Source organism: Solanum tuberosum, unplaced genomic scaffold, assembly GCF_000226075.1.
Source record: "Solanum tuberosum cultivar DM 1-3 516 R44 unplaced genomic scaffold, SolTub_3.0 scf00141, whole genome shotgun sequence".
Classification (NCBI taxonomy): Eukaryota; Viridiplantae; Streptophyta; class Magnoliopsida; order Solanales; family Solanaceae; genus Solanum; species Solanum tuberosum.
In genome coordinates this window covers 367,837-394,575 of record NW_006239075.1, presented here as the reverse complement: position 1 = coordinate 394,575, position 26,739 = coordinate 367,837, and the positions used below count along the sequence as shown (strand labels likewise).

The window sequence follows — 26,739 nt, the reverse complement described above, 5'->3', positions numbered from 1 at the left end:
ATAATAATAATAATAATTCAATATGGGCAATTTGGAAATTGTATAAAAGAATTAAGGGCAAAAAGGTAATATACTTGGTCAACATAAAAGAGCTTTTAAGTTAAAAAAAAAAAAGCTCCCCCCCCCTAGCTTTTAGCTTTTGGCTTAAAATAAGTCATTTTTGACTTAAAATAAGTCACTTTGATAATTGCCAAACACTCTAATAAGTCAAAAACTGGCTTTTAAGCCAGTTTGACCAGCTTATAAGCCCATCCAAACAGGCTCTAAGAACGTATGAAAGTTTTGATAGTTTTTACTAAAAGATTTTTCATGTTTATAAAAAAGATATAACTTAAAATTTTCAAAATACATGTTCAAATAAAATTTTAAATTCAAAATAATCTCATTTCGATATGATTTAAAATCATGCCCAAAATCAACCAAAGTTGATCACTCTTTTTTGGGAGTGAACAAATAATTAAGAAATATTATAACTATTTTAAGTGAAAATAATATCTAGATAAAAATACTCATAGTTAAAATACGAAACAATTTTAAAATAGGACCAAGAAGTTTGAAGCTTAGATTCCTAAAAATTAAAATGCAATTAAAAATTCAATTTTTTATGAAATTTGAAATAGGTATTATGAGTGAAATAGTATAAAAAATTATATTAATGCTACCTCATCATAAATTATATAAGCATCAAATAAATATGATTAGTGAAATAATATTAAAAAGAATAAATTTATGCTATAACAGGCCTACTGTCGCTTGTCTACGTTTTGCTTTTTTTATTTCAACAAAAGTTTTGGTAGTTTTCACTTCAAAAGAAGCAAAGTTTTGATATGCTACATGAGGATACAGCCATATTATGTTTGGTGTTGGGGCCGTATCGTCATGTAGTATCATCTATTTTACAGTAAGCTCAATCAAGTTCAAAAAAAAAAGCGTCGAAAGTGGAATACTCGTTATTAAATCTATCATTTTTAGTAGTATCTATGTATCAGCCTTGTTAAGTTGATCTTATACTAACAAATTTTATAAAATGTATTGGAATGTGGAAGGAACTGAATTTTTTTGTCATCACGATATGATTTTAGACTTGTGGTCATCATCCCTTTTAAAAAAAAATAATATATCTCATCCTATAAGGAATGAATCCTCTTCAAACTCCATAACACTTTTTTCGACTTTAACTTTATGAGTAAAACTTTTTTCAAGTAACAAAATTCTATCGTATAAAAGTAAAGTGTAGGACATTTTCAAATCGAGATATTGAAGTTCGAAATTTTACCTAAAAATTTAAATATGCATCAGTCCAAAAAAAACATATTTTCTATCTCAAGAAAGAAATTCTGTATATTCATACTTCATTATTCTTTGTTAAAATAAAATTAGTGTTTTATTTGTTGAAAGTATTTTTCTATAACTAAAATTGGTGTAATTACTTGGATATTAATTACCAGTCTAGTGGGTGCTTCATTAGCTACCGCATCAGCAACAAAATTCTTTGAACCTTAAAATATAAAATATAAACAAACAAATATATATATATATATAAACGTTTTTCGTATTTTATTAGTTAGAAGTATTTTTCACTAAATTTTATTTCCTCATTAACAAATCTCTCCAATCCATATTAAATGAATTATTTGAAATTTTTTTGCCAGTTCAAAATAAGTGAAATATTTAAAGTTCAAGAAAAAAATTTATATTTCCTTTTTGTGTTTATCCTTTATTAACATATTTGGTACCGAATAGTTAACCATCCAATAAAAAGTCTTGAATTATGATTGCCAAAGTGATTTGACCTTGTCGTTTTCTTACCTTCCCATTCATTCTCAATAGTTAGGCAAGACCAATAGCTAACCCACAATAATAATTTAAATATCCCCAATAATTAAACACAATTTACACCAAGTAAGTACAAAATTCTAACAATAAATTATCATGTGGACTCTACCAAGAATTATTAACGGATAAAATTTAGGTGAGAATATCAATGAAATTATGAATATGGGACATGAAGCTCACCTGTCGAATAGACCAAACAAAAATATGCATTACTACTTTGTCTCATTGTAAGAAAAAATAAATTATAATGAGTTGTGTATTATTTTTTCTTTTTAAATTATCTATCGTAATTTATAAAAATAGTTTATTCAATTTCGTCTAACCAAATAAGACTGATTTCTTATCAACCCGCCAAGGGTTTTGAGGCTGGACCAGGTACGAGGAATGAATCTATATGAATTATTTGTTATTTTTTAAGTTTAAGATATGCTTTTATTTTATTTCTTATCTTTAATAGTAATTATTCTAAATGACTATAAACATTTCAGTAAAATAAATATTTAACGAAGAAAAATTATATCTTAAAACATAATTGGAAGCAAAATTGTAGAAAAAATAAATCATAATTTATATTTTCTTATGAAGTGTATTATAAAATTGTCTTAATTTCTCGTAGTCTGAGTGTACTTGAAACCAAGTTATCTCTTAACTATTTTATGTCTTATATCTTCAGCTAAGTGAGTCTTAGCCTTTTAAATCGTCTTTTGTTTATACTTACTTTTCTTATTGCATAATTCAGATAAATAGAAATAATAATATTGTTATTAAAACACTATAATATTTTCCTTCCATGTGAAATGAGCGAATTGTGAGATAGGAAATCTTGTCGGGATAAAACCTACCCTTTTGAAGTGAAGAATTGTCCTCTAATAATCGAGTGTTTTAATTTGATTTTGAGTCGAGAGTAATTTAAGACAATGGACAAAATGTCTTTGCCAAAAGGACAAAAATAAAGGCTGTGTTTAATGCTTACCAGCCTTCGAATAAAAATTATCATATTCTTTTGGGGGGGGGGGGAAACAAATTATTCTTATTCTTGTTGTACTTAAGACACCTTAAAATTATTTATTTAAATAAAAGGAAATTTGGACATTATGAGTAGTACTATCACATTAGAAATTTGGTTCCGTATGATAAGTTGGTCAAATAAATAGCATAAAAAATATAGATTAAAAAATTAGCACCTGTGGATCTATATTCATGTTTCATACTACAAAATTTATATCTCATAAATGAAAAAAAATATATCATTAAAATAGCTTTAAATTTTAGAAATTCCTCTTTCTCATGAAAAAATTATTCATTTATTTTCTCAAATTTATGATCAAATAGGACCTTAAGGGACCATTTGTCCATAAATTTTGTGTCAGAAAATTAAAATAATATTTGAAAAATATTTCAATAAGTGTTTGTTCATCATATTGGTTCATCCATTCATTAATTCATGTTCAAATATCTTCTTCTTTTTTTAAAAAAAAAAAACTAATTTCAAATATTAATCATTTTTTTTCAAACTTATGCCTCTTGTTATTTCCAATTCACCATCATTTTTTTATTGATTTTTTTTCTTCTTATTTTTGAAATTTATACGTGGGGCATGACCTGTGCCACTATTTATAGAGTGAATTGGAATAATGCAAAATTCAATGAATTTATAAATACTATTTGCTTATTTTTATTTGTTCATGTTGGATTAAAAATAAAAATAATTATGAGTGATATAGTGAATCTATCATTTTGTTTATTTCTTCTTTAAGAGGTGTGCCAAGCGAAAGGGAGCTTTGATGTAACTGCTAAAATTATTGTCATGTGATCATAATATCATTCATTCAGATTGTGAAAACAGACTCTTGTAAAAATATATAATAACATTACGTACAATATTAGATCTTTGTGGTTCAACATTTCTTTGCATTTTGCACATAATCGAATTTTAGTGATTTCAATTGCTGTTAAATCAAATATAAGCAAGTAAACGTGAAGGAACAATAAACAAGTCATAATAGTGTTATATAGTAGATCCTCTTTACCCAATTTTAAACTCACTCACTAAGGCGTCAAATTTGAAAAATAGTACTATTTTGATTTTTGTCCGCCTTATTGATTGAGATACAAAATGTTCATGACTTAAAAGTCAATAATGATGATAATTGTCATTCAAATCTTTCAATGATGTCATGACTTATGTCAAAAGTCAATAATGTCCATGATTTAAAAGTGAATTTGAGACAATTGTCATTCAATTTTTTCAAAACAAATCAACTATTGCAAAGCAAAATTTGAAATGATAAAAAAACTTGTACTAAATGGTTTATTATCAATGAAAAGTCATCTAGTTTTTGGCACAAGAGATTGAAACATGTCTCTGTTGATAAAATCAATTAAGAAGTTAATTAATGATAAAAGGTATGCACATCAACAAGGTGCCAAAAGAATTTCTCATCTCGAGATCATTTATAAAATTATTTGTGGACTTTTTTCTATTCCTTGCTTAAATGGTAGAAAGTAGTTTATGTCATTTATTGATGACTATTTAAGATACATAAATATCTATTTTCTGTTTAATAAATCAACCGCACTTGATGCTTTTAAAGTTTTTAAAATTGAAGTTTGGATCTCATATAAAAAAATATGATAAGAATATTTAAAAATATTATGGTAGGTACACATACAAAGGACAAGTTAAAAGGTTTATTCACTGAATTTCCTGAAGTGAAAGCAAATGGTTCAATACTCTTTGTACCCAATAATAATTGTTCACTATTGACTTGACACATGATTAAAAAGCAGTAAATGACTTGACTTATATCATCCTTATTAGATATAAGTCATTTAAATATTGAAAATAAAATAGTACTATTTGATAACAAGAGTAAAATAGACACAATATGATAAATTATTCATTAATTTTATAAATTAGACAAGTATTATTGGACATTCCAAAATAGTATTGTGAACAAGTAAAAATAGACGTAGGAAGTATATCGAATTAGAAACACCTAACAAAATAATGCAATAGAATGAAGATTGATGCCAAGAACAAAATGTCGGTTTTCAACATGTAATTCATATGAAGCTTAATAACTCATTGTAGTCTTGCTTTTTTCTCCAACACTTTATCGAGACTATTATTTCCTTATTATACGTGAGTGCAAATTTTAATTTTCATGTATTATGATGTGATTTATTCAATTAATAAAGTTGATTCTGAATAACTTATATTTAAGTTCATTCATACAATTGTTGAACATTTTGTCTAACAATTGTCACGATTCACCTAATAATGTGTTATAGTTAAAGTGATTGTTGCATAACAATTTAATCGAGTGTATAAAGTATGTGGCCATATTATTAGTATGTTTATCGATAAATAATTAGCTATTTATAATACGTGGATCAAGTGAGAATGTAAGATTAATGTCTAAGATATTTGATGTGGATCCACACTAGTGATGGAATCAAGATTTTCACTAAAGGAAGGGTAGAGGGAAGGGGGCGGGGGTGGATAAAAGAATTAAGCGCACAAAAAGTCTAAGGGGGTTCAGCGGTTACTATATATATGTGTGTGTGAAGGGGGGGGGGGTATTTTTTTAATTATGCATATTCCGAAGTTCTCCCTACAGAAAGACACTTTTAATTATGAGTCCTTAGGACAATTATATTTTATGGTAAAGTCCCTAGGGTTAAAGTCTTAGCCTATTTATAAATGTGTCTGCGGCTGCATCAGTCCGGCACATACTGTGGTAGACATAGACTAGAAAATTCTTAAGATCTTTCTTATCATTTTTTCAGTACAAGTTTGTGTAAGCCGAAGACGATTCTCCACAGCACTTGAACAATTGTGATTGAAGGTACATTTCTATTTTTCTTCGTTGCTTTTGACTCTGCGTATGTGTTAGAAATCAACATATGAATGATACAATTATATTCTGAAATGATTTAATCCTTTGAACTTGCTACAAAATATCAATGGAGAAAGATCTTTAATCTATTAAAGACATAAATGTGTATAAAACTTAAATGACATTTATTTCACACACAAAATTACGTAGGAAGCTATGAATTATAAAAAATTATAACACATGTATAAGTAATTATGCATGATTTAGTGCATATATCTTGACGGATGTTTGTTTAATTTCTCTTAATTGCTATTTACCTTCTAATGCAAATTAGACACATGAAATTAAGTTAGTTTGATCTTTAGGACACAATTGAGGTAATTGAGGTTGCAACTATTAGGGAGAATAATTTTCTCTACCTTTTTAATTGTCATTTCAAATTTAGTATTATTAGCACAAGGAGTATTTAATACAAGAATTATTGTACTCTATTATTCTATTTCACATCCAATGTAGCATAAGAATACGATTAGCTATACATAGACAAACTATTCAAAAGATAAAATTGTCCTTTATTCAAAATCACTTTAATTGTGCATTTAGAAAGTAATAATTGAAAACATGGATCATTCAATTTAAAATCATATACATATTTTAATGTATCATATATATTCCAATATTAGGCAAATGTACCAAACTTTCAACAAGAATTGCAGATAGAATGAATAACACTACAATTATTAATTTATGTATTATAATATATGTATTATGTAATTCACAATTCATAATATACCGAAAATCAAGAGACTGAGATAATTTAGATATATAAAGAGATAAACATGTATATTCTAATGAGAAAGTGTGAGAGATTGATAATGATAAGTTGGAGGACAAATGAAAAGAAAAGGACTGTAGTCAAGAAAGTATGAAGATCAAAGATTAATAGATAGTCGAGCGTTGTCAAGCTTGAAGTATAAACTATGTTCTAGAAAATGAATAATGTAAAAAATTGAATGTTCCCCCGGCATTACATGCTCAGTCGCCAGCGTGCAGACAACGGTTGCGGATTTCAGGAAGAAAACAATTCTGCTTGAATATATATAATGTATGCATTGTAATGTCTTTTTCCCGTCCCATATATTTCTCACCTGTCACCATTCTCATTGGCTCTCTCTCTCTCCTTATCAGCTTCAGTTACATTTACTCTCTCACTCTCTCTCCCACTTTACCTCGCTTTTTCCCACGCTTTGAAAACTCCTATATGGATTCTCTACTACTATAGTGCCTTTTCGTTTTCTTGCACCAAAAACCCTAAAGAAAAAGGAACAAAAATGGTCTAGGTAGTTGTTGAACTGCTTTTTTGCTCCCTTCTTCACCAGATCTAGACTTTAACTAGGTGCGTATGTAAACCCAACTGTTTTCTTGGTTTCTTTTTCTTGTGGTGTAGGAATGGTGGAAAAAGTTTCTGATTTTTTGCTCTAATGAAGCTGCATTCTTGACTTTTTCTTGTATTTTGAGTGGTGATTTTAGTGGGGTTGTTTTGGAATATGGGAAAAGGTGCTATTTGGTTAAATGAAGCTGCATTATTGGCTTCTTTTTTTTGGGTTTTGTTTTAAATTTTAGCTGCAAAGAAGCTGCTGTTTGGTTCATTTTAGTGATGGGGTTTTACTGAATTGTTATGGGAATTGGAAAAGAAGTGCTTGAATTTTAGGCAGAAAAGGTGCATTCTTGCCTTTTTTTTTCTTTATTATGAGTGATGATTTACAGCAGGGTTCTGAGGGAATGTGACAGAAAGTGCTTGAATTTCAGCTAAAGAACATCACTTTTCTGTTAGATTTGAGACTTGAAACTTTTTGATACTATAATTTTCACTGTGCTTTCTTTGAATGTCGGTGCTGCTCTGTATAGTGCTTTGCCAGTACTTCTCTTTTCTAAAAAGATGATGTCTGCTGTGCTAATTTAGCTTGCTTTGTTTGGTTTTTAATTGGACAGATAATTGGTCTTGAAGAACTGATTGCAAATGGATGATTCAGTTTTAAAATCCAATGAAGACTCAGTGGAAGAGAACCAAAGTCCAGAGATAATAGAGAAGCCATCTCCGCTGCAGGATTTTGTCGAACATCCACAAAGTTCAGAGTCACTAAAGCAATCATCAGCAGAGAGTGTGAAAAAATCAAGGATAGTGATACCAAGTTTAAAAACTCAAAATGGGGCAACAAATGCTGGGACTGTGAAGAGGCGAACTGGAATAACAGATGGCACTGATTTTACTCCCAGAGGTGTCAAGTCTTCTCTGACAAAATCGACTGTTAGTAGCACTTCACGAATTTCAGGAACAACTCCAGTCACAAGAAGGAGTAGCACTGGCGGTTTGCCTGACAAGCAGCCAATAACAGTAACTAAACGAGCTAGTGGTAGTGTTGCTTCAGGTACAGCTAAAAAGATCAACTCTTTGGCAACAGATCCTATGCGGCGATCGCTTCCCGAAATGCGGAAAAGCACATTGCCATCAACCAGTACCAGAACTACTATTCGATCAAGTATTTCAGAGATCAGAAGATCAGTTCCCGTTTCACCCCTTGCAAAGACTCCAAGAGTATCAGTTAGTTCTGATGCAAGCAAACAAGAATCTGTTAAGAGGACCTCAGCTAAATTATCATCGCCATCACTATCCTCTGCAAGGAGGAGTGCGTCTACATCGTTGGAGAGTACTGCTAGTAGTGTCTCAACTAGAAAGTTCTCCACGAAGTTGTCTTCTCCAGCTGCTCAGTCACCTTCTGTTTCCACTGGATCGAAGGCTGGTTCATTGTCAAAATCGTTGGACAGAAGTAGTAATTCATCAAGCAGGAAGAAAGGGGGGACTCCTGAAGGTCGGGATTCACGTCTTATCATGCTTCCTCAAGTGGAAATCAAAGCTGGCGATGATGTGGTAATAACTTATGTCTCATTTCTTCATGTTGCAAAAATTAATTTTAGTTGGTGTTAAATTGAAGATGAGTGAAAACAATAGTTCATTTTACCTCTCCTGAAGGTGGATAAATTACCTTCTCATATAAGCTGCTCCACTAGTATCTTTTTCTTCTAAGGGTGTTCTTTAAGAACAAACCTCATAGGTTTAAAGCAAATCATTTAGGTAAGGGTTATGACAAACATGAAACAATGTTATTGAAAGTGCTTAAATTGAGAGCTACTCAGTTCTCAAGCATCAAATCGATGGTTTTAATGCTGACAGTGAGGCATACATCTGTATTCCGTTTTTAGAACCTTGGGCTGTGGGTGGACCTTATTAAAAAAAGATCCTTGTGCAGTGGCTTCCCATGCATTTACTAATCGTCATATCACATGCTTTATCTAAAGAATTCCAAACCTCCATCTCTATTTAGCTATTACAAAAATTTTGGTTCACAAATTCCACTTATCTATATTGATTGGCTCTTCTACCTATCAAGATAAATAGAACATGATTTTTGATGCTAAATATGCTTTTGAATTATATATTTTAACGGAAAAGCTTTAAAGTACATACACAAGTGCACTCTATTTTCAATTGCTTTTGATGGAGTATATATTGAATTTCTTTTGCTTTGAACTATACCACTCACCTAAAAGCTTCTAAACATACAATAAATTCATCTGATACCATTTTTTTTCCGAGGAGAGAAGGTTTTCTTTGATTGTCTTCTCTTGACTTTTATGATTGTCGTTCTCTTCTCTTGTGGCAAGTAGTGCTTGATCTATTTGTTTGATCAGCTGTAAACTTGGACTATATTTTAAGTTAAATGCTCTCAAATGTGATGTTTATCTTCTTGTTGATAGAAAAATGCTGCTCAGTCTATCTATTGATGGCATTTCTCTGCCTATCAAAATACCTAGCAATACAAAGTCAACATCACTGTCACAGTATAGGTTAAGTAAACAATATATTCATGCAAGTATATAGATTGTGATTTCGGAAAATAATATATTTGCAAGAACACTTTGTATGTGCAAAGAGAGGTTATTTGGGTCTTTGGTTAATATTTTATGTTTTGGTTGAACTAGCTATCATTGCGAGATTTTTATGCTGGTAAGTATTCTTCATAATACACGAGCATATTTTGCAGATTTACTAACTAAAATAGTTCAATGCTAATCTTTTAAAGCTGTTTGTGCTTTGTTCAGCATGATTACCTTGAAGGTCCATTTTGTTTATAAAATCTTTGTTCTCCATTTTGCTTCAATTGAAAGTTTTCTGGTTACGACATAGGATATGTTCCCTATGTTCATTAGAAAAAAGGTTCTTTAGTAATCTTACTAACTATTGAACCTTCGTTCCTTTAATTTCATCAAGCGCTTGGATCTGAGGGGCCACAGAATACGTAGTCTCAACAATGGTGGGCTGAACTTGTCGCCAACTTTAGAGGTAACTAACATTAGTTCCATTTTATTTTACCTTTATAAGGTAACTAGAATATAAGTTGCGGACCTCTTCACTTTCGATGCCGCACCTCTGTTGCATTCTCCAAAATACACTACTTCTGGAGAATCCAACACACACCCATTGACTTTTTTGAAGAGTCCGAGTACCATAGACTTGAATGAACAATGAAACCCATTTGGGTCTCCAAGAGTGTTTTCTGTGACAAGATTTGACAACAAAATTGAGATTTCGTACAGTATTATGTGGGTATAATAATGGATTATACAAAAAGATATAAACAAAATTTCGTTTTGCAGTTTGTTTACCTCAGGGATAATCTCTTATCAGTGTTGGATGGTATTGAGATACTGACTAGGGTGAAGGTCAGTTTTCTTTGTATATTTCTGTACAGTTAAAAAAGTATATTTCTTCAATTTGAGTTTTGACACTACTTGCGAAGATAATGCAATTGTCTAGTTATTTTCACTCATAGTATATTGATATTTGTCTGTTTAGGTTCTTGATTTGAGCTTCAATGATTTCAAAGGTCCTGGATTTGAACCACTTGAGAATTGCAAAGCCCTTCAGGTCAGCACTTCTCTTGATGTCTTATTTTGTTTCAAAGACTTAAACGGTTATTCTCTCATTGATAAGGCTCTGAAGTAATTTGTCATTCTTTTTCAACTTTTTGACCTTTTAGCAACTTTATCTTGCTGGAAATCAAATTACATCACTCACAAGCCTTCCAGAGCTTCCCAACTTAGAAGTAAGTCTTTAAACATCTGCCTCACTCCTTGTTCATACTCACAGCAGTTTTCAGTTTTTCAATGCCTACTCTAGGTTATTGTTGTTTTCTTAATTATCAAAGAGAAAAAAAGACCAGCTTATTGTTTTTTTCTATGACTCTTAAATTTCAGTTCCTATCTGTTGCTCAGAATAAGTTAAAATCTCTTTCAATGGCCAGTCAACCTCGGTTACAGGTTAATCTCTGATTTTTATCTTTTCTTACTTCTTGCTGCTTGTATGGTTAGAACCTACATCACATATATTTTTCCTTTGCAGGTCTTAGCTGCTAGCAAGAACAAAATCTCTACATTGAAAGGATTCCCTTATTTACCTTCTCTTGAGGTTAGTAATGAACATCTAGTCAATTTCTGATTATTGTTAAATGTGTTTGTAAATGATGACATTATGTTTCTACTTTGGTTAAGGAGTGATATTTATTGTTGTTTGTAGTGGTGGCATGTGGGTATGTGCACAATGCATGTTCCTAATTAGGCAGACTATTTTAAGGAGTTACAACATTAGAAAGTTTTAAGGGGTCATAACTGGGTAATCCAATAGTCACTGAGTTTAACAGGTAGTTTGAGTAGCACATTTATGAAAATAAACAGATTGCAACCTGATACACCCCTGTCTCTACTCTTCTTAATTAATCATGAAGGAACTTAGTCGGTGAGTTTCATTTTATTTTTGCTCCTTTCTCATAGAATCATGAAACTTCAAGCGTTAACAGCATAATTCGGTATAAGTGCTACTGGTAATAACGTTCCACATAAAAGTTAAAACGGCTGCATAGCCCAATATCATCATAGTATCCAATTCCATTTATTTGCTACTTTTATCTTTTCTGATTAATCAATATTACTCTTATGTCTTGTAGTTTGAATTACTAGATTTTTTATTTCTTATTTGGATCTTGGCATCTACTGAAGAATCAAATCAATGACGGTAAGGTAAAAGATATAGGCATATTTAAAGAACACCTAATCACCTGTTTTTCTGTAATTTCCTCGCTTGCTCTTTTTCCTTTTGGCTATGGAGGAGGGGAAGATAGAGCCAACAGGGATGAACTATCAACAGAATTAGTGTTTCCTTCTCTGTTCCCAATAAATTTTACTTAAGTTGTCCGAGTCTCTCAGATGCCTCAAAATATTATCTGAAAAACGCTATCTAGTGTTGATGGGCTCTGGATGCAATAACGCCATAAGTATGCTTAATGTTTGCCTAATTCATTCGTGTTAGATTGGTGACTGGTCATACAACAAAATAAAGAGAGATCCTGATAGCTATAATATGCACCACTTCTAGTTAGAAGTGTTAAACTGAGCTTACAGTAACATTCTCATAAAATGGAAAGGTTACTGTAGCATCACTTATATATTACACAGTATAGCTGAATAGGAAGCTATTTTACTTGTCATCTTCTTTATAAGATAACTTTTTTTGGATCTTGACTTGATTCAGTAAATTCCTGGTACTCACAAAATGATAGAGGACACAGAAAGCTCTCTTCATTTGAGTGCACATGTGAATTAGAAATGTTCTGTATTAATGTGCACGTACTATTCCATATCTAGATTTTTTTTTTATGTCGAATGCTGTATTATATAGTATGCCAAGGATGTTTGTTTAGTTTGCCTGAGTTTTGTTTTTCTTCCATGACAATCTACAGCATTTACGCGTGGAGGAGAATCCTATCCTTAGGCTGCCTCACCTAGAGGCAGCTTCCATTTTGCTTGTCGGTCCTACTTTAAAGAAGTTCAATGATAGAGGTACAATACTTTGGTCAATCCTTGTTTTTCTTGTGGTAGCTGCATCTTATGATTTCTGTTGAATATGAATTCTCATTTCGTAGTATTGCTTGTTGTTTCCTTCTAAATGAAATTATATGCTTTCAGATCTCTCCCGTGAGGAGATAGCTCTAGCTAAACGTTATCCTTCTCACACTCCCGTGTGCATCAGAGGTGGTTGGGAATTTTGTCGTCCAGAACAAGCAGTTGGTGAGTTTTCGAGAAACTGCTGTTCTTTTATTGTCCGATTCAGTGATAATCTCTGTATGCATATTTTTCACATACAAAAGTTTTCCTAACATCCTTAAGTAGTGTTAGTTGAATGGATACCAGATGTGTAAGATTTGTTTGTTGAACTGGGTGATATGCTGTGTTGTATACACCAAGATTGGTTTGGTACATATCCATGCTTAAAGTTAAACTTTCACTAGTCTATCAAAAAAAAAGTTTAACTTTGACTAGTTTATTGAGATTGGATTAGTATCTGTGATCTGTTACTGCTAGGAGCTAGTCTTCTTGTGGGATCCAATCTTATTTATGTGAAGACACACAATGTTTAATCAAGTGGCCATGGAATTATTTTGTTTTCGATTTCTTCTTTTGTTTACATCATTTCATAGTTCTGCTGGTGAGAGGCAAGATAAAGGTGTAAAACAGTTTCGGGAGGAGATATAAACAAAAGTTAGAGGCTATAGGAGAGAGAATCCAACTTTTCTCGTCTACAATAACTTGGAGAATCCAAAGCCTTGAGAGTGTCAATCACTTACTTCTTCACTGCCCTCTTACTGCTTAAGTCTAGAATTTCGTCCCAACTCCTGTCTATTTGTGGACTATCCTGGAAACTCCCTCGGTTTACCAAGGAAGCTTACACTAGCTGGATTTTTGGAGAGTTGACAAAACGATCAAGAAGGTCTGGGAAATGATTCCTGCAGTCATCTTTTGAGTTGTGTGGAATGAAAGCAACCACAGCTGTTTCGATGGGATATCAACTCCAACTCATGCCCTGAAAGCTAGATGCTGAGTTGTTTTGTTTAGCTAGAATTTTCTTACAACTGTTAACAGCATGGAAAGTTTCTTTCGCCATCTAATTGTGACAGGATGGAATTTCCTACCAATCTACATTCTCCGATTTTTTGTTTTTGTTTTTGTGTGTGTCTGTGCGCGCGTGTTTGTTCTGTCTTTGTGGATTGCTTCTTGGAGCTTGAAGAGAATATATGTTGGTGGTGCTGCACTTAGCTTGATGGACATTAGTTCAGTGACACAATTATAGTATTTGATGTTTGGAAACAGGAGAATGTGTGGGAATAAGACAAAAAAACTAGCCCTAGAGGGTAACCTCACATGACGTGCTCTCGATAATTTTTTTTCATATATAACAGAACAGTGTTAATAGAGCTTGAAGGAATATGATGACACATATCAAGAATACAGTGTTAATTTTGTATACTCTTGGAGCATAATGGCAATCACTTGTTGCATAGATGATTGGATGAGATTCTTGGGATTTAACTTTTCTGTTTAGTGCTCTTGTGATCTAGTACTTGTATACTGGGGATATTCCACTTTTTGTTTATTTACAAAAGGGATCTTACACAAATAATTGGTTGATTCACTGTTTACTTTTCCAACCGGTATACAAAGATAGTACACTAATCCTACATGGTTATACACATGACATATTATACATGAATTATTCATAGATTTTACATCAGCCGACTATTTGTAGTTTAAATGATTGAGTGGACGGCTATTTAGTACAAGTAGAAATAAAAAAACTGAAGCATTCTTGATGTATGCTTGGTTTCAAACATACTTGCTTAGTTGCATTTCATCTGTGTACAGTTGAGAATGCGCTAAACCGTATTAGGTTATCATCTTATAATCATCATATATTATTATAAGTGGGAAGCTCCAAAGTGAAAAGTTGAATTACCATTTTACCCTTCTACTAAATTAAAATTTGATTAATTATGTGTATGCCAGCTGATTTTCAGTTATAATGTTTTTCATCTCTGTAATACTTTTTTGTTTTTGGATAACCGTGGTGTCCTGGCCAGCTTGCACACACCTCGACTAATTCATTCTGTAATACTTCTCTCTTCCACAGATTCAACTTTTCGCTTTCTGCTTGAGCAATGGAAGGAACAACTTCCTCAAGGGTTCCTACTCAAAGAAGCCTTTATTGACCATCCATTTGCGGAAGATGCTTGCTATTGTCACTTCAATTTTGTCAAGGATGAATCTGAGAGTACTGATTCAGACATAGACTTGAAATACCAATGGTTTATAGGAGAGAGAACTCCATCAAACTTCATAGAAATACATGGCGCAACGAGGGAGGTAATAGTTTTTAGCTACTCTATTTGAGGTTCTGTGTTTCTATATCCATGAGACATCATTATATGATATTAGTTTTTTATGATCAGTTCTATTGGCCAAAGCATGAAGACATTGGTAGAATCTTGAAAGTTGAGTGTACGCCGAAGCTGGGAGAGACAGAATATCCCACTATTTTTGCAATATCTTCTCCAGTTTCACCTGGTATGCTATTTTTTTGTACATAGGAAATTACAAAATAATGATGACGTGACTTATGAAAAAAGAAGAGTTAATGATGAAATGACTACTCCCTCTTTATCAGAGATATTTGAAATATATGATAGATTGAAAAATGAGTTTGTGTTTGATATAGAACTTTTTTGTCCCTAAAAGAATGGCACCACGATTATTTGGGAAAGGAAACAGTTTTATCTTTGGGTACAGCATTTTCTGTTTTGGTTTCTAAACTATAGAAGATTGTGATTTGTATTACTTTTATGTAGTTTCACTAGATAAATATGTAGAAGTGTTATTTAATTAAAAAAAAGAAATTGATATAGATTGTTGGATTCACATTGAGTTTGGATCCTTTGACCCTTCATCAGATCTGTACTCTGTTACTATTTTTGAGACAGTGGGAATAGTTGAATTGCAAATATAGGGGTTTTACCCTGTGCGCACCCAAAGGGTAGCGGCTGCGGGTTTCCCTTGTCATCAAAAAAAAAAAAAGTTTGAGGAATTTTATTTCAATTTCTGAATTTGCAAATGTATTTGCTTGCTAATTTATGCTATGTCCAATATCACATAGGAAGATTGTTAAGTGCTTGGGCAATGTTAATGAGAATCATACAGGGATTACTGAGAATCCTACTAGACCTTATGCTTTTTTATCTACTCTGGTCCAACTAACACAACTAGGGGCTGCTAAGGTACTACATTTTGCATGTGTCCTATCAGAAAGGGAAAAAAAGAGAAGAAAACAAGAAAAACATCTCATTTGTCAGATTTTAAAGCACCTGTTAACTGCAATTGCTTGTCAGAAGAAAATGTGTATATTTCATATTATTACGAACCAAGTCAAATCTCTCAATGCAAAGATAATGTTCTGAATTCTTTTTGATAAGTATAACTAACAGTTAAAAAAATTGAAACATTAAATTAACCAAAGAAGTTATATCCAATCCTGTAGATGTTTTGAGAAGATGCATTATCTGTTGCCTCTGTCATCTTCAATGGCTGGTGTTTCTGCTGAAGTCTTTTTATTTGCATGTCTTACTGTTAGTTAATTGTCTCTTGATTTTATATTGGCTGTCAGTTGTATCATCTTTTCTTCTGTTTCTTGTTCCTTTTCTCATTTTCTATTTTTTTGGTAAAGGAACTGGACATCCGAAAGTGTTGAAGATTGAAGTATCTGGAGATTTATTAGAAGGAAATATAATTCGAGGCCATGCAGAAATTGCATGGTGCGGTGGAACCCCAGGGAGAAGCATTTCAAGGTAAGATGATCATCTTAAACTGCAGTCACAACACTCCTCAGATTTTGATAATCTTAATTTTTCCCAAAACTTGCCCACCATTGATATAGAGGAGTAATCTTCTGGTTTAACCTTTCAGTTGGTTAAGGAAAACGTGGAGCAGCAATCCAGTGGTCATTGTTGGTGCTGAAGAAGAGGAATATCAGTTGATGCTTGATGATGTTGGTTCGTGTTTGATGTTTATGTATACTCCTATGACAGAGGAAGGTGCCAAAGGAGAACCTCAATATGCTATAACAGATTATGTGAAAGCAGGTATGGAGTTGGGAGTCGTTTGTTTTTGGGTCATTAGATTCCAAGAAGGCTGCAATATGACAGGCAATTATTTAATATGGAAGAACTGTTCATTCCTCAATCAGGAAAAGTAGAAGTTTAACCAAAAAATATAGAATATGGTTTACTTCTATGTCAATTATATTAGAGCTTCTCTATTATTGATGTGTTAGACTCAATTTAGACGTAGAGAAGTGAAATCAGGAGTACTCTTGTATATAAGGTTACAGTACGACCCATGTACTGTTTTGTGATATAATACAAAGTTACCAAGTTCAAAAAAAAATTATATTAGAGCTTCTCAATGACATTCTACATAGGGTTTTTGCATGTTAAGATGGTAGCTTGATGGGAGAAATAACTTCCTCTTAAATGGAGATATATCATTACTGTGCAGCTTCTAAGTTATGCAAAACAGAAGCAGTGGCTTCAGGGATTGATATCACCTATTTTCTTGAGCTCATTTTGGTCCATCTTACAAAGCAGTCTTTTTTGAACTAGTTTTATTGGTAACCGCCTGATGGCAGGATGTGGTCACTAAGTTAGAATTTTCTGTTGCAGCTCCCCCATCAGTGGGTGATGTACAAATTTCTGGAGATGTTGTTGAAGGAAATACCATAAGAGGAATTGGGAGATATTTTGGAGGAAAAGAAGGACCCAGCAAGTTCGAGTGGTTGCGTGAAGATAAGGATACAGGGTAAGTTGTCTTGTCCTTCAATTTATGTTACTATCTACAGTCTCTTGTACTTCGATTATCGCACTATTTTGTTGTAGTCAATTATCTTCTTTTTTTCAGAATGCTTTCTTTAGTATTTTGCTATGATTTCTTCACTTCTGTTATTTCTTTTTCAATCTGCTTTGACATGCTTTTCGTTGAGCTGAGGGTCTATCGGAAACAACCTCTCTACCTCCTAGGTAGGGGTAAGGTTTGCATACACTTTACCCTCCCATACCCCACTTCTGGGATTGCACTGTGTTTGTTGTTGTTTAGTTATTCATGAAGATTACTGTTATTTTGTTTTTTTTTGGATTGGTAATGCTTGTCTATTCAAACAGGTGCAAATAACTATCTTGCCTAAATTCTTTTGGGGTATGAACACCCTAAGTTTATTAATTATTTATATAGGTCACACATCGTTGTGTAAGGCTTTCCAATGTTGAGTTATATATGTTCCAGTTTCACATTGGTTTTAGAAGGGTTCTGAAAGAGTTTATGAAGGTTTTGGGCACCCATTATCTTAAGGTTTTGGGTAGGATGTTCATATTCTTCTCACATGGTATCAGACCAAACTTGATTAATCTTATTCCCACACAAGTAAGTTTGCATTAATTAAACTACAAATCAGGTTAGCACAGGGTGGTTCTGTGGTTGAGTTATATATGTCCCACATAAGTGTTAATGGAGGCTTCTAAAGCGGTTTATAAAGGTCTTGTGTTACCCTAACATTTCCTTATTGTTTTGAGTCAGATACTCAACATATTTCATAAAGACTAAAGTAGTATTTACTAGTACACCTGCCACATAATCTTCTAGCAAATCCTGCAATCTATAATAAAACCACATCCATTCAACTGTGATGCACTTGCGTGAACCAAGCCTTTAAATTCCTCTAGTCTACGCAATTATGACTACTAAATGGAAGTGATCACAACTTCTTGGCGTCTCACCTTGAAAAAGCAGTCACAAAGCTATTCTTTTTTAAAGCTAAGTAGGCATTACCCTAGCTGGTTTGTATAGTTTCAGATGTGGCTACAACTACAATGTACACTTCGCCAATTCTGGCTCATCCTTCAAAAACTTTCTGGCTTGCTTTCTGATGTAATACACTTTTGTGTGATGAACTATTTGTCAGAATCTCGCATGATTTAAGTGTGATTTGTAGTCACCATATCTCTTCTTGGAAATCTTACCATTTGTGGTACCTTTTGGGGTGCTTATGTCCATTTTCTTAACATGGTGTCGAAACAAATAGACGTCCAGGGTTCAATTCTCATTGCCAACCTTGATCTTTTTTCTTAAAAAAAAGCTTTTCTTTGTGTTTGACCCATCACCAAGAAACATGCCTGCTCGTGATGGAGTCTGTTGAAGACACTAATTAGGAAACAACTATATGTTCTATCTAGTAGTTTAAACTTTTAGATGAGGTAATCATACACTTCCCAAAATACTGCTATTTCATGTGGTTTGATGTCCGCCTTTTCACCTGGTTGATCTTGTTTGATAAGTCTTTTAACTTGCCTTGTATCCTTTTCTTTGGCTTGGGTTGTGGAGACAGGGAATTTGTGCTGGTGTCATCTGGTATGAATGAATATACTTTGACAAAAGAGGATGTTGGCTGCTGCTTGGCTTTTGTTTATGTACCGGTGAATTTTCAAGGTGTAATATTTTGTAACTTAATTCCATCTTTTTTAATAGTCCATGAGCGTTGTTACATCTGACTGTGCTTTGCAGGACAGGAAGGGAAATCTGTATCACTTGTGTCACAGAAAGTTAAGCAAGGTTTGCTATTCTAATGTCTCGTAACTTAACATCCTTAGATTGTTTCATGTAATGAATCTTTTGTCAGGGAATGAGTTCACATTGAGATACGATACTTTGTCGAATTGGTCAATCTAAGATGGGATGTTTAGGTGTGTCGGTCATAGTTTTTCGTTTAAGGTCAACAATTATAGTAGTAATAGAAAAATCTCCTAGATAAGAGAAATATACAAAAATTAAGAGTATACAACATAATATGGAGAAATTTTAGATTATATCTCATGCAACTGACATAAGTTGTGCCAGACACTCTTTTTTTTTTGTTGACAAGTAACCCTTTGTTGGTCCACCTCACAAGAAAATTCACTCTTTTCTACTCTCTCCTTCTATTGTCTTGTTCTGGTCTTTTCAGCTCCTACCACCTCCCAGTGTCACATGCTGGTTAGGTTTGCTGAAGCCAATTATACAAGCCATACTTGATAGACCAAAATGCATATGTAACTTCTTTAAAATCTGATATAATTTTGGTTATAAGTTATCAGTATTCTGCATAGTGAAACAATGTCGGTTTGTGGATCTTATTGTTTTTTTAAAAATAAATCTAAATAACTGTTCCAGCTCCTCCTAAAGTGACACATCTAAAGATAATTGGTGAACTAAAGGAAGGCAGTAAAATAACGGTAACTGGTATCGTTACCGGTGGAATTGAAGGAGCCAGCAGAGTTCAGTGGTTTAAAACAAGTTCATCAACATTTGAGGGTGAGAGCTATCTTGATGCATTGAGTACATCCAAAATTGCAAAGGTAATAGATATTAAGTCAAGGTTTTAAATATCAGTCCTACGTGTGATGCATCAAATCAATAACCATTACTTAGTCATAAAATGATGCATGAAATCAGTAAATGTCTGTTTTCTACAGGCGTTCCGCATACCTTTAGGAGCTGTTGGTTACTATATTGTTGCAAAATTTACTCCGATGACTCCAGATGGCGAAGCTGGTGAACCAGTCTTTGTCATTTCTGAAAGAGCTGCAGAGAGTAAGTATAATACATTTAAATTTCATCTGTTACTTTGTGCATTTGTTCTTAACTTTGAATAATCAATCAACATGGATGCTTTTTTGCAGCTCTTCCACCTAACCTTAACTTTTTATCTCTGACTGGGGATTACGCCGAAGGTGGAATAATGACCGCATCTTATGGTTATATTGGGGGTCATGAGGGAAAAAGTATTTACAATTGGTATCTTCACGAGGTAGAATGCTGTGTTCTTGTCTCAACATGATTGTAGGCTCTGTATTATCTAGACTCTTTTCAGAATCCTATCCGGACTGCAGAGAGAAAAATAACTGATCATGTTTATACCTACTCTCTTGGATTGGTATGTTATGACACCAAATGATGGATGGTGCTGATCTGAGAATAAGTGAGAATATTCTCTGAAGCAGAGTATCCCTTACTCAGTTCAAATGAATTTTAAATTAGATACTTCAGGATTTCATCAAATTCAAGTAACAAATGAGGAAGTAAATCTTGGATAATCATTTATCTATGGGAGTTAGTGATGAACTTTGTCTAAACAGGGATGATTCTCAACTTCCCTAAAGAAACAGAATGAAAAAAAAACAAGAAATAAAAGGGAAGAAACATTAACACTGACTTATCATATGAGGGATGCAGAGCACTGAGAATGTAAAGTAAAAGCAAAGGGATTCTATTGTTGTTTCGTATACAACTGATGCAAAGTCTATTTGAGTCGTATTTTATGAAAGCATATGCTCCATAATTTATGTTGCTGTAATGAAAATATACCTGTTATGAAGAAAAGACCATTTTTGTTTTCTGTATTTGAAGAACTTTTGATACATAATTTCATTACATGGGTTATCATTACGTCTTAATTACTGAAACTGTACATGTGTCATGGACTACTTCGTTGGTTTTATACAAATCAAAAGCTAGAGCAAAGAGATTGTCTTTGTGAACACCGTGAGCTCATCCATGCTTATTGCAGTTTCTGAATGTTTAAGGTAGTTATGGCCTTATGGGGATAACAGCGTAAGTGGCTAGCTAACAGTTCTTAGATTGCATGATAGTTTTATTTTAACTTTTTCTTAAACTTAATATAACATTCTTTTGTTGCTGTTTTTAGCTATCATTGATCGGCTCTTCTTACTGCAGGTTGAAAATGGCTTAGGTGCTATGATACCCGAGTTTTCTGGTCTTCTTCAATATCGTATTGCCAAAGATGCAATTGGTAAATTCATATCTTTCAAATGTACCCCAGTTCGTGATGATGGGACAGTGGGCGAGCCAAAAACTTGTATAGGACAGGAGCGTGTTCGCCCAGGTAATGATATATTTCCACACGTTGGGACGGATTTTAAGAATTGTTATGATTTTTAGTCTTCTGTAGATATCCTAGAGCATACATTATTCTTAATGCTTACTGATGGTCTCAGAGCTTGCTGCAGTCCAGGTTCTGATATATTTTCTTGTCATAGAACTCCATGAGTTAAGCATAGGCCTAGCTATGATCCCTGTATATATCACTTCCTGGGTACCACAAAATTTAATAATCTGGTGTTCCTCACAAAAAAATAATAATAGAATTATAGGGTTTATGTAAAACAATCTCAGATTGTGATGAAGTGTACTTTTAACCTTTCTTGGAAAAGTGGGTCCAGATTCTTCTTGAAAGAAGCTATGAACATGACCTTCTATTGTACTATTGGAGTTTAGTAATCATTTGTTACTTAACTGGTATCTGATGAAATTCAGGTTCTGCTGTTATCACCTGGTTTTAAGAAGAGAGCTAGAAAGCTTCTTTTGCAAATACTTAGCAAAGTCTGTATCCTCTTTTCAAAGCCTTATTGCATTTTTTTCTTTTCCAGCAAGCACGACACATATTTAAATACTCTGACACTGTTCAAAGTTCACTAGAGGAATATGGTTGCAGAAATCTCATGCTGCATTTTGATGGACTTGGATTTCATTAATTAGTTGTCACCTAATACTTTCTTTGTGTTACTCATAAAAAGGTTTCTTATTTTGATATTGTATGGTCTAGGAACTCCAAGATTGCTTTCTCTACGAATAGCCGGAACTGCAGTTGAAGGCACCACACTAAGCATTGAGAAGAAATACTGGGGTGGTGAAGAGGGAGATTCAATTTACCGCTGGTTCCGGGTATTTAAATGTGTTTTTAATGCTTAATCCTCTTTACAAGCAAATAAGCTGACTAGTATGAATGCTACTGTGCAGACTAGTTCAAGTGGAACAAACATAGAAGTCAATGATGAGATGACATCCTCATACAAGGTGTCTATTGATGATATTGGATATTTTATATCTGTATCCTGTGAACCTGTTCGAAATGATTGGGCTTGTGGTCCTATTGTTATCTCGGAACAAGTTGGACCCATTGTTCCAGGTATTACCAAATGAATCTCTGCATATGAATAGGTCAACATGAATTATTATTAGTTTTTCAACTTCTGAATTGGTTGCTTGGAAGTTAATAAGATTACTTTCTTTTTTTCATATAACAAGATTACTCTGTTTGCTAGTTATTTAGGGCAGACATGCAACCATGCTGATTGCCTTATTTTTTAAGTTCAAAATGATACTTAGATATGAGTTATATCTAAAACCCTTTACTACAGGGCCACCGACTTGCCATTCACTTGAATTTCAAGGATCTTTGGTTGAAGGAGAACGTGTGAGCTTTGTTGCGTCTTATAGTGGAGGGTACAGTTACATATTAAAATCATCCATCTAGAACTTGAGTCTCTGTATTCGTTTTGGTTTGTTCTGAAGTTGAAAGTGTTCATGCGCAGGGAGAAGGGAGAATGCATACATGAATGGTTTAGAGTGAATCATGATGGCGGCAAAGACAAAATAAGCTGTGATGGTAGGGACATATATTGTCATAGTTTATTATAAGGGTGCAAAAACTTGTCGAGTAAATCAGTTTTGTTGGCAGAGTTTCTGGATTTGACTCTTGAGGATGTCAGTAATTGTATAGAGCTTATTTATACTCCCATCCGCAAAGATACATTAAAAGGAAGCTGTAGGAGCATATTGTCTTGCCCAGTAGCTCCTGGTATGTCATTTGCTCTTACATAATCTTTTGTTAGAAAAGGCACTTTCAGTGCCAATCATATTTGTAGCATAATCAGAAATTGATTATTTCATGTAGTAGCGAGTGACATTTTTCTTTGCAACACTTGGGTATGCAAATGCGTGAAAAATAACGCGAAAGCATCAGTCTTGGTGCTGTTTTAGGTTTCCCAACAAAATTGAAAAGTGTACTTTGAAAGTTCAGGTTTTGATGTATGCCTCTGTTCTACTATTCTGATCACAAGTCTCTGCTTCCATGACCGTTCTGCCACTAAGGACTTGACAATAATTTTTGTCAAGTTCTTCAGACATTTGAATTCTGCTTCTTTTTGTTCTCTGCAATCAATCACATGAATTGATTCTGTGTTGGTGAAGCCTGAGCAGAATATTTTTGACCAAATAACATGTCTTTGATTATTCATGATCCCGGAATGACATTAGCAGATTAGCTAGAATATGAACTTCCTCAGATGTTCCAATTTTTAACAGCCTTTTATTTTCACGAACTTTTAACAGTTTTATGTGCACTATTTTCTTGTGTTGCTCCATGCAGTAAACCTCCATAATTACACTGTTTGACTTTGTGCTTTTTATTCTGCTGTTAAATCATTCATATGAAGTACTTCTACCTTATATTGACCTTGCATTGAGATAGGGGACCCAATTGGTGTTGAATTGTCAATTCCTAAATGCTGCGAGGGCGAGACAATAGTTCCCAATCAGAGATACTTTGGAGGGAAAGAAGGTGATAGTGAATATGTTTGGTATCGGAGTAAGAATAAGCTTCATGAATCTGCTCTGCTGAACTTGCCTAGCGTTACAGAGGATGTACATATTTGTGCAAGGACTATGTAAGTCTTCTTAAGAGTAATAATTACTAACTTTGACTACTTGTTGAAAAAAACTCAAAAGAACACATCTCATGTTTGTTTATTCTGTGAGTAATCCTTTTTGAATATGTATTTACCAGATCATATACGCCATCGCTTGAAGATGTGGGAGCATATTTGTCATTATATTGGCTGCCAATTCGCATAGATGGCAAATCTGGGAACCCATTAGCATCAGTTTGCGAGTCTCCAGTCTCCCCAGGTAGACCTTGATTCCTACTCCTGATTAGATTTATGTCTCCCTTCCCCATCATTGATTACAACCTAATATCTTGGAGTGTTTTTTTTTATTTGTGATAAGGTAAATAATTTTATTAACATTTGGGGGGAAACCCCGTATACAATCCATATACCAAAAGAAGAGAACCTACACCAAAATATGGTTCTCTACAAAAGAGATCCAATCCTCTATACAAATTGGGACCTCACAAGTACACCAAAAGTAAACTAGGGACAAAACAGTACTCTTCATTTTTACAAAATCAAGTTCCACCCCTTCAAAAACTTTCCATTTTTAATTCTTTTAGTATGAGATAGTATATTCTATTTCAGAGCTTTCAATTAAAGGGTGCTGGACTCCTACCTGATATTCAATCTAAAAAGGAAAGAATGCCATATAAAATGGAACATATGGAGTATTTGCGTATTTTGAAGTGTTGTACTGAAGATGTCTTGTGAAATATGTGGCAGCTTCTCCAGTAGTTTCTAATGTTCATGCAAAGGAGCTCTCATCCAGTAGTTACCTTGGGGAAGGAGAATATTTTGGTGGTCATGAAGGAACAAGCTTGTTTAGCTGGTACAGAGAAACTGATGAGGGAACAATCACTCTCATCAATGGAGCATGTTCTAAAACTTATGAAGTTGTAGATGAAGATTACAATTATCGTTTACTTTTCGGGTAACAGCGTCTAACTTTTTGACTGGATTTTGAAGTGTTTTATTGTAAGATACAGAGGCATAGTAGTTGATGCTTATACATGCAGTTGAATTTCTAGTCTTTTGCAGGAGTGTTTCTTCTGTTTTTTCTTTTTTGAATAATCTTGTTAAAGAAAAAATGAAAATAAACAAATGACATATGGAAAAACTTTAAAGAAGAGGTGCATGTATATTATCTTTTTCTTTCTAAAACATGTTACCCAAAATTTGCAGATATACGCCAGTTCGTTCAGATTCAATTATTGGTGAACATCAGTTATCCGAGCCAACTCATGTGATTCTCCCAGGTATTTATCTTATCATAGCATAAGGTAGTCGTCTATTTTATGCCATCATGTAGAGGTCCTTATGAATGGGTTGGTTTTGTACTAGTTTGAGATAGACACTGCCACTCTTCATCTTCACACAATTAACTGTTTTGGTGCCATTGTGACATTACGACAAAGTTTAGAAGTAACTGAGAAATGAATATAAGAGAACGATGTACTGGTGACTAGTGAGTTGATAAATGCACTACAGACCTTTTTATAGGTGTTGTTGGAGTATAAAGAGAATACATGTCTATCTTCACACATATCTAGATTCACTGAATTTGAGCAAGTGAAATATTATTGTAGTCTAAACTTGGGGTCTCAGTTTGGAGGTCTATCAGAAATTTGTGGCCAAAACTAGCGAGGAACATATGCTACAAGGTGGGTGAGGGGACTAGGATCCTTTTTTGGAAAGACAAGTGGATAGGACAGAACTCCCTCATGGAGGACTTTGCAGATTTGTACTCTTTTTGCGACAACCCTGGAACATCTATTGCTGAGATGTGGTCTCAGCAAGGGTGGAATATAACCCTTAGGAGGCTCTTAAATGACTGGGAGGTGGATAGAGTAGCCAATTTACTGCAAAGGTTGGAAGATTTTCCGGGACTCAACACTAATCCTGATGCAATCAGATGGAAACATGATAGGGATGGGGAATTTTCTGTTGGAAGAATGTACAAAAGAGACCTGGCAACACACCCGGGGGGCATTTTTGGACCTTGGAAACAAATTTGGAAATCCAACACCCCAACCAAGATAAAGTGTTTCACATGGTTAGTGTGCAGAAGAGCATGTCTGACTCAGGAGAGACTGAAAAAAAGAGGATTTCAGATTGTTTCTAGGTGCTTCTTTTGCCATGAGAAGGAGGAAACAAACAATCATTTGTTCCTTCACTGTAGAGTGACTTCCCAGATATGGTATATGCTTCAAAGCATTATTCAAGATCCTTGGGTGGTGCCTGAGCATACTGCTGACCTACTAAACTGTTGGATGAGAAGAGGGGGGAGTAAAACACAGAAAAAATGGTGGAATCTAGTTCCATCTTGCATATGGTGGTCAATTTGGAAGGAAAGAAACAATAGGTGCTTTAAGAATATTACTAACCCAATGCAGAAAGTTAAAGAAAACTGCATTAATACTCTATATTTTTGGTGTAAAGAAGAGGGTATATATGAAGTAGATCAGTTAGTAGATTTCATAGGCTCTTTGTAATCATGACTACTT

At 33.7% G+C, this 26,739-nt stretch overlaps 1 protein-coding gene across 2 annotated transcripts in view; it reads left to right on the top strand.

The window, feature by feature from the left end:
* The first annotated feature begins 6,811 nt into the window (after window positions 1-6,811).
* Window positions 6,812-26,739, top strand: part of LOC102590895 (187-kDa microtubule-associated protein AIR9) — a 30,496-nt gene continuing 10,568 nt past the window's right edge. Inside the window, exons 1-30 of one of the 2 annotated variants that reach the window (XM_006352927.2) lie at window positions 6,812-7,074; window positions 7,671-8,607; window positions 10,009-10,080; window positions 10,395-10,460; window positions 10,594-10,665; window positions 10,778-10,843; window positions 10,995-11,057; window positions 11,140-11,205; window positions 12,533-12,632; window positions 12,759-12,860; window positions 14,758-14,990; window positions 15,077-15,191; window positions 16,345-16,465; window positions 16,584-16,759; window positions 17,339-17,474; window positions 19,054-19,154; window positions 19,230-19,277; window positions 19,875-20,059; window positions 20,177-20,294; window positions 20,384-20,511; window positions 21,438-21,606; window positions 22,327-22,445; window positions 22,521-22,689; window positions 22,922-23,006; window positions 23,096-23,169; window positions 23,242-23,361; window positions 24,034-24,229; window positions 24,349-24,470; window positions 24,959-25,166; window positions 25,418-25,491. In XM_006352927.2, the coding sequence (XP_006352989.1) occupies window positions 7,699-8,607; window positions 10,009-10,080; window positions 10,395-10,460; window positions 10,594-10,665; window positions 10,778-10,843; window positions 10,995-11,057; window positions 11,140-11,205; window positions 12,533-12,632; window positions 12,759-12,860; window positions 14,758-14,990; window positions 15,077-15,191; window positions 16,345-16,465; window positions 16,584-16,759; window positions 17,339-17,474; window positions 19,054-19,154; window positions 19,230-19,277; window positions 19,875-20,059; window positions 20,177-20,294; window positions 20,384-20,511; window positions 21,438-21,606; window positions 22,327-22,445; window positions 22,521-22,689; window positions 22,922-23,006; window positions 23,096-23,169; window positions 23,242-23,361; window positions 24,034-24,229; window positions 24,349-24,470; window positions 24,959-25,166; window positions 25,418-25,491 (4,213 nt within the window). In that variant the 5' untranslated portion in view covers window positions 6,812-7,074; window positions 7,671-7,698. Of the gene's footprint in view, window positions 7,075-7,100; window positions 7,399-7,670; window positions 8,608-10,008; window positions 10,081-10,394; window positions 10,461-10,593; window positions 10,666-10,777; window positions 10,844-10,994; window positions 11,058-11,139; window positions 11,206-12,532; window positions 12,633-12,758; window positions 12,861-14,757; window positions 14,991-15,076; window positions 15,192-16,344; window positions 16,466-16,583; window positions 16,760-17,338; window positions 17,475-19,053; window positions 19,155-19,229; window positions 19,278-19,874; window positions 20,060-20,176; window positions 20,295-20,383; window positions 20,512-21,437; window positions 21,607-22,326; window positions 22,446-22,520; window positions 22,690-22,921; window positions 23,007-23,095; window positions 23,170-23,241; window positions 23,362-24,033; window positions 24,230-24,348; window positions 24,471-24,958; window positions 25,167-25,417; window positions 25,492-26,739 lie in introns of those variants that run through there. The other variant, XM_015311148.1, reaches the window with a different exon arrangement.